General features: G+C 41.9%; 2 protein-coding genes across 2 annotated transcripts; one reads left to right on the top strand and one right to left on the bottom strand.

The window, feature by feature from the left end:
* Positions 1-4,061: 4,061 nt before the first annotated feature.
* On the top strand, positions 4,062-5,321 carry PHALS_09271 (C2 domain; the record flags this gene model as incomplete). The annotated part of the gene is made up of 1 exon (XM_024724740.1): positions 4,062-5,321. The coding sequence occupies one exon, from the start codon at positions 4,062-4,064 to the stop codon at positions 5,319-5,321; it is 1,260 nt and encodes a 419-aa protein (XP_024575586.1).
* A 354-nt stretch (positions 5,322-5,675) lies between these two features.
* On the bottom strand, positions 5,676-7,202 carry PHALS_09272 (inosine-5-monophosphate dehydrogenase; the record flags this gene model as incomplete). Its single annotated transcript, XM_024724741.1, has 1 exon — positions 5,676-7,202. One exon carries the CDS (start codon positions 7,200-7,202, stop codon positions 5,676-5,678), a length of 1,527 nt encoding a protein of 508 aa, XP_024575587.1.
* Positions 7,203-8,463: the final 1,261 nt, after the last annotated feature.

The following is an 8,463-nucleotide window of genomic DNA, read 5'->3' on the forward strand; positions in this document are numbered from 1 at the left end:
CGAATTTCTTGCTCGCTATCCCAACTATATTCCAGCAAAATCGTTCATTACTGTACATAAGCGAAGACAAGACGATTTCGAAGACCTCTTGTTGGTGTCAGCTTGATTCGGATTCAAAATACTACGGATAATAAGGTTGGATTTACCAAGGTATGACCGCTAGTTGGTCTAATAGACACCTCATGTTCTCTCGCCTAACTTCTGGTGTAAATTTTGAAGCCGCATGAATTTATTGCTGACTTCCACCTGAAAAAAATTAGAGCGTTTTGTGAACGGTTTGAGCGCAAAAAATATCAATGATTGTTGATTAAGTCTCCGGACAACATCAAAAACAGCGAACTAGAACGAAGTTGCTGTGCTTTTGGATAATTGTATCAACAACTGAGAGAGATCAATGGACATTCTTTTTATCACTGCTAGGAAATCATAACTGCAGACATAAGTTCTTTGGTAATCCTGGTCTGTTCAGTTTCGCAAGATTCTGTGACGTAAGCTGGAGTTACATTTGCATGTTCAGATGGTGTTCTTACGAGACCTAAAATCGATCTTTGCTGCAATCAGCTCGTTCTGTTTCTCGATACGTGCACGCATCGCAGCAATCACTTTCTTTTCTTGTGTCAAATGCGACTTCGCAATTCTATATTGTCTTTCAAGCTCCTCATTCCACGATGCCCAACGTCGCTTATATAATTAATTTGTGAGTGGGAATCGCGATTAGTGAGTTCTCACAACCTGTAAGTTGATGAATGTGCGTTATCTGAATCTGCACTCAAAGCAACGACAGTGGGTTGTGCTCTTATAATTCTTTGTCATAGAACAAAGAAAAAATGTACGGCGGGCATTGCATTTAGCCCTTTGATTGTGTTTATTAATGCAGCGAGAATAAGTTGGAATCTTGAGAGTATCATCACCAAGTGATTGGAGTAAGTCCAAGAAGCACGTTGTTGGTAATTTTTTTAGCGGCTTCAAGCACTCATCCAATTTTGATAGATACACATACCTTCTGCACTATCAATTTGAAGGGCACAATTGACTTGTGTGCTTTTGAAGAATTCTTTATTCATGTGAGAATCGTAAATTATCTGAGCAAGCAAACAGTGACCTGTTTTGGTCTGCCCAAGCAAGGTGTTGAGAATTTTAATCAAGAATTCGCTACAAAAATTTTCGATAGTAAACTCATCTCACATTTTTATACATCATTGAATAGAGGCAATATGAAAGAAATTGCTGCTAATTGTGACTCTGTGGCATACGAACAACGGAAGGATAAATATGAAGCTATCTATACCTAACCAAGACTTTGAATTGAAACTCAGAGGTTGGGTCTGGAAGTAGATGACATGCGTTTAGTAATGATTGATACATCGTTGAGTTTGAGTACTGGGTGAATGTGTATATCGTATTCGACGACAAGCCAATTTGTGCTTTGAGCTTATTTATGAGACTGAATGCAAGTGTCTTCATTTGACTAAAGTGCTTTGTTCCTCACTTCCTTCACGACATTATACCTTCAACGGAGCAGACATTACGCCGAACAGGTTTAAGTCAACAAAGTCCTATAGAACTATTATATGTCAAAATCTTTTCGCAATACACAAGATTGCAAATACTGTGGTTGATCAAGTCTATCGGTTGCATTGTTTCTGGTTATACCCTGTACACTCATGCAGTTCAGCAGGTTAAGTCTTTTTAACTTTGATGCTGCTGATAAATAGTATTTCTCTCCACCTTTATTTACGATTTCAGATTATCCTTATTTCATGCTAAACTTCTTATGAACTATAGTCCTCGTTGTGCTATCCGAGGACAATTCTTCGAAAATACTCGATACTTCGCCGTTCGAAGCGCCAGTCATACTTCTTCAATATAATGTTCTCGACTTAAGTGTATGAAATTAGTAATTGCAAAATTCACTCGCCCAGAGCAATAACGAACCAGCGTCACGAAAAATGCGACGAAGTTGTGTCAATCTGATTTAGAGGCTAAAGATTTGGTCGTGCGAAAATGTTGGTGGAGTCCCTGATAAGCTCCGAAATTCTGTGAAATTATTGTTGAACGAGCGTCTCATAAACAAGCAATACAAGGAGAGTGAAACAATATCTCATGGATCTACTATCCCGTCGACTTTAATGTTCACCAAAAAAACGCGCTGTGTAATCCTGAAAGATTTCGCTTGTTCCAACAATCCTTCAGTTCTAGCATGATGATTTTAGCTCCTAGCGAACTCTTTGGCTAAGTTTGCCCGATCTGAAGCAGAAATGTCAGCAACCTTATCATGTACAGATGATCTAATTTGTCTTTAAAAATATTTCATACAGTGTTATCGACGAGTTCAATTTCGATTTTCAGAAAATGTGGGATAGAAACAAGACGACGTATAAATGGTATTTTACATCTGTAGCTTTTTAATGGAATGACTGAAAAAGAGGCAGTTTGCCCATCAAATGAATAAGCTGAGGGATGTGAAGGAGATCAATAGATGGACGGGCCATCTTGCTCTAATTACTGACAAGCAGTAATGTATTTCCATCCTGTTTAGCCAAGTCGCCAGGTATTGTGCTGAATGCGATTTTGTTAATCTTCGAGATTACAACTAAAAAGTAGCTTTACCCCTACCTACCCTCGTTATTTTGCTTATGCAATTCAGCAACAAAAGTTTAAATTGTAACACTCATTTTACAAAGATTATAGGAAGTGCTGTAATGTTGCGACGACAGCCGCAGCACCTAATTTATCATAAGGTTTTAGCTACACGCATTTTGTTGCCAGAAATGCGATATCGTCAAGACAAGTAGAAGTTAACTGTGACCGCTAGGTTGTGTTTCGATCAGACGAACTCTTTGCTTCATTTTACCGTTTTCAACGCCGCCACAAGTTACAACCTGTCAATAGTGTCCACAGTTGATTTATATCACAGGTTTACACCCCTCAAACATCAAACCAAAACACTCTTTACATCATGAAAATTTTGTCGATTACTGATCCGCAATTTTTATTTTGGCAACGCATTCATTCCGCTTTGCAGTTGTGGGTTGCAGGATGACGAAGGTGACGTATGAGGATACTTTAGGTCAGCACAATAAGAGTTGGACCATATAATTAGCCCCAATCTTGACATTCGTGGTGCAAGATCAGCTCAAGAATAAAATAAGTTGTCTAATGTTGGATATATGTGCACTAAAAGGTCTATCACCAAATTAGTTACGTTGCATTTCACATGGATCTAACAGTAAGTGAGTACATATACATCGAACAGTTGATAAGGGAAGACATTTTCATGAGAAAAAGTAGATTTGTCCGATCCTGACGATGTTGTCCAGGGTTGTCTATAAGCCATTTAGATAAATCCTTGCGTTTCGTATGCTCACGAATAGAGTAACTGTTTTCCCAGGCGGTCAAATTTGGTGCACAGCTCCGCAAAAATACCGGAGCCTACTTTTGGAATCTAAAGTTTGACATGCGATTGCGTCCTGTCGTAATCCATCAAACAAGCCAATGATCTGTTACGCTGTATTATTCAATTATTCTTGCGATCTCTGTGATGCTCGCAAAGTGCCACGCGAATGACTGATGTCAACACATTGCCACCATCGCCCGTCATATTAAACGCTTTATTTGTTAAAAAGTAGCTTTGATGCGATATCTTTCAACTGACACATAGCGTTATTTTTATCGCCGGTCTCATCGTCCAGTACGGCTACAAATCTACGTAGCATTTCCTTCGCAGTCACGTAGCATCATTAGTTTTAGCGTACAATATTTTCTTCAAACTGACTCGATAAGCAACAAGATTAAAAGAGATATCAAAATTACTTTGAATTTTGTATGCGATCTTATGTATGTTCGATAATACCAACAATCTGAGCAAATCTATATTGATATGAATTTAAGTATGAGGTATAGGACGGCATTGATGGTACAAAATTCTAGGCCAATAACATCCTATGCCAGTTATGAAGTTCGCGTACCTCTACATTCGCAAGGAGTAAAAAACAGACTTGAAAAGTCCGACTTAATGAAGAGGAAGCAAACTCATAGTCAAATTTTGTCTTCGCGTGACAATGGTGAACTCCGATTTCCAGCGCGTCAAGAGATTGTGGCAAACGCGTGTTGGTCGTTCGAAAAGCGCGGGTTTTCAGGAATATCCTGATCAAGAAGCAAATATATGTGAAGAACGGAAGGATGAGTATCGTCAGTCTATTGTTCATGAAGATGAGGCACCTCAAACGCCTGTAGTCGATGTAGATTCCTACGAACCAACAGAAGAATGTGATATGAAATTTGAATCGTCAACAGTGTCTGAGGATGTGGCCCCTGTGCCATCACCGTCTTCGTCTTCCACTGCAGCTTCCATCAACTCCCCATCAGCATCACCAGCAGTGCCTCATAGCACCAGTTTGTTGAAACCTGTAAACTCTTTACTCAAGACTTTTCCCAGCATCAAGCACAAAACTTCTACTGCACCTGCCCCATCATCTGCAGGACCGCCGACGCTATTCTCGTTTCCTCCACCCATTCGATCACGTTGGAGATCTTCACGTTCAGCCTCGGATGCCACCTCAAACACGTCACTTTCATCGTCTACTTCTAGCTTTTCTTTTGCATCCAATTTGTCATCGGCACTACCTCCTCGCGAAGCGGCTGAAAATGCTACCAATAATGTGCATAATGTGTGTCCTCGGTCTCGAATCGGGCTGTCTCGTTCCATTTCATGTGGAAGTCCTTACGGCGAGTTGGTCATCGTTGACATTCTAGAAGCAAAAGGTTTAGTCATCGATCGTGATGAAAGCGGGATGCATCTGCCGTTTGTGGCCACAATGCAACTGGGATGCACGAGTCAGCACACATCACCAATAGATCCAAGTAACTTGGTCGTTAATGAACGCTTTGTCTTCTGGATAGCCTCATCTCCAACAATTGACCAGCGCACGATCGACATTTTCGTTCGTGGAGGCAACAAACGAGAGCTTGGTGAGGTGCATCTTAGTCTCGCAATGCCACTTAATGAAGCTTTTGGAGATTGGTTCCCTCTTGTTTCTCGAGATGATGGACACAAACACGGATCGTTACGAGTCGCAATGCGCCGCGTTGTTCTTACCTCATTGCCGATGGTCGAAGCTGCAAAGATTCTGAGTAAGCACCAGAGTTGTCTAAGCTCAAGCGACAGCAAACTCTACGGTGATCTTTTACCTGAGCTTTGGAATCGTTTTCCAGGTCAGGCATCCGAGGTGATTTCATCTAGTCCATCCAAAGAGAAAGAGACCGGCAGAAAATTGGGTCGATTGATTGGGTACCACGATGTCCATCGAAATGTCTTCTGATTATGTTGACATTCTACAAGTGTACGTACTACCTCGTAGCTTACTATAAACGTTTGTCTACCCTCGCGCAGTTAAGTGATGAAGATATTTTAGTGTTCCATACGTTGACATTGCGTCGACCATCACAACAAAATAATATTTCCTCAACGTTGACACAAAGTTAGAAGCCGTTCTATGAATACAGTTAGGATCTGGTAATCCTCTTAGTTTTCAAACCAGATAATGTCTATATTCAAATTCATTACGATGCAGTTTTTGGCTTGACTCGATCAAATCCAATAAGTCATTGTCATGCTCAGTGACTGCACTATATACTGTAGATATAAGAATCCTGCTCCAACATCGTGCTTAAGCTCAGTACAGACGCTTTTCGTACGTGTACAATGAATGAACATTTCCCTCACGCTGTGCAGCGGGCGTTCGCAGCTCAAAGCGCAGTTCGCCATTGTGAAGAGCCTTATGCACAGAATCCAGACTCATTTGACCCAAATCTTGCAAACCATGCTTAATCCCCTGCTGCAAATACGGTATGTATTTCATCAAAGAGCCTTTGTCAACAACAGCACCGCTAACTCCTTGAGCGACTTTGACAGCGGCATGAGTAGCAAAGTAACGCTTGGATGAACCAGCGGTCATGGCTTCAATGGAACCCATGCCACGATACTTCTTAAGACGAACACCGTCTTGGAAAAAGTACTGACCAGGAGACTCTTCGGTACCAGCAAAAAGTGAGCCGCACATAACAGCCGAAGCACCAACCGTTAAAGCTTTGACAATATGTCCCGAGCTAGCAATGCCACCATCGGCAATGACAGGTATGCCAAATTGCCGTGCGTAGCGAGCAGTGTTGAATACTGCGCTGGCCTGTGCACGGCCAACGGCACATACTTCCTGTGTGGTACAAATAGAGCCCACACCCATACCAACCTTCAATCCATCAACTCCAGCGTCAATAAGTCGCTTGCATTGCATGCGAGTGACCACATTACCACCGATCACATCAATCTGAGGGTACGTAGCCTTAATCCATTTGACTAAATCAACTTGAAAAGTTGAATCTCCCTGGGATGAGTCAATGACGATTAAATTCACACCAGCCTTAACCAGCTCTGAGCAACGCTCACGATCATTCGGACGTGTGCCAATAGCAGCACCGACTAGCAACTGCTTATTTGCATCTTTGGATGCATGTGGAAAGTCACGGTTTTTCACCAGGTCGCGACGTGAAATAAGCGATACAAACTCGCCTTTAGCGTTCACGATAGGAAGCTTTCCCTTCTTGCTTTCACGCAAAATGCGATTAGCCTCTTTGAGAGACACACCTTCAGGAGCAGTGACAAGGTTTGTAGACATGACTGTTTTTAACTTAGTTTGACGGTCCTCGATAAAGTCAATGTCACGGTTGCTCACAATACCCACAAGCACGCTGCCCACCTTACCCGTTTCGGTTATAGGAATACCAGCAAATCCAAACTCGGCCTTGATCCGGTCAACATCCTCCAGTGTGTCTTCGGGTGACAGACATTTTGGGTCTGAGATGAAGCCATTTTTAAACAATTTGACAAGGTTGACTTCCTTAACCTGTTCCTCGACTGTCATGTTGTAGTGAATAATACCAATACCACCATGCAGGGCCATACCAATAGCCATTGCATGTTCCGTCACAGTATCCATTGGCGACGAAACGAGCGGTAGGTGCAGAGTAATATTTCGTGATACTTTGGTGTCGAGATGTACAGCATCCACACCAAAGCTAATATGGCCTGGCATGAGAATAAGATCATCATACGTATAGCCTTGGCCTTGATTCTTGTGAACGAAGATGTCAATGGCTGAAGAACCGTCTTGTATCTCAAGGTCCACACTTGCAGAGGAAGTCATGATTGAGAGAGATGGCGCAAATACCTAAGTGGAAGTCCACTGGAAGGCCATTGATTTTAAATTTGTTTAAACCAATCGACACAGCCAGTCATTAAATAGATTGTTCAAGACTTGAAACGAATTTACGTACTCCACAGAATATTTGCAAATCGAAAATGTCAAGAATTTTACTCTTCAGTCACGTACTAAGCTCTGGCATACAAGTGAACAGATAGAGGTTGTGCAACCGATTCGCTATGCACCTTGCGTAGAACAATCCTTAGCTCAAAGAGTTCGAGTTGACAAACGTACAAAAGATGGGCTTGCACGGTCCACTCAAGAGCGGAGCCAAGAGCTTCTAACGTAAACAAGTCTTTGACTTACTGCAGCGGGGCTGCCGTAGCTTTGCGCGTAGAGAAGCGTAAGATAGGTCACCGACCTTTCGTTCTATACTTAGAACAAGTACGAGTTTAGCGGATCGCAATCCGCTTACTCTAAGAGTAATTACATCCTTAACCCAAGGCTAATTAACTCTTTAAATCCAAATCTGACTTTATTTATTTTTATCTGCAGCAAAGCCGCCTATACGAGTCTAATCGATTGAACGTTGCTGGGGCATTAAATAGTCCCTGTGGCATCACAAGCCGCTCCCAAAACATATCGGATGGTGTACTGACAGCCGTCATAGGGACGTCCTCCTTCATTATCAAGATTTTGTAATATTCCTTCGACTAAATCAAGTGCATACGATTGTGTACAGCCGGACATCCATCCGGTTAGGCATTAGCGTATTTATAAACCCCTTCCTAAGCAAAGCTTACGACAACCCAAACCATGTTGCAAGTGACCCGTTATGCTATATATATCGCCTCATCAATTTTCAACATCACCGTCGTGTTATGGACACTACATTACTAGAGAGACGCAGAGGCGAATTTTAATTTATAAGGAGTTCTGAATGCCGCTTCTTTTACTGCAACCCGTGTCACTTCTGATTTTTTTCTTAGGAATTTGAAGAGGTCGTAGTCATATACACGAGTTTGAGCAACATATGGCCAAGCCAATTCCTTACTACTCTTGTCTAGCGATGGCCTTGATGATATCAAAGTTCAATTCGACGCAGAAAATCAATCGTTAATCTTGACACATTGTTTGTTGAAGCGCAATACAAGCAAGCTCTGCTCACAGGCGATAAATATGAAATCCAAATCGAATTCCCTATGCTCTCTGTAACGGGGTTACATGAGAGTGACCCGTCACTCTCCCAAGGGAGCTGTGGTGT

This window comes from Plasmopara halstedii, assembly GCF_900000015.1.
Source record: "Plasmopara halstedii genome assembly, contig: Scaffold_410, whole genome shotgun sequence".
Classification (NCBI taxonomy): domain Eukaryota; phylum Oomycota; class Peronosporomycetes; order Peronosporales; family Peronosporaceae; genus Plasmopara; species Plasmopara halstedii.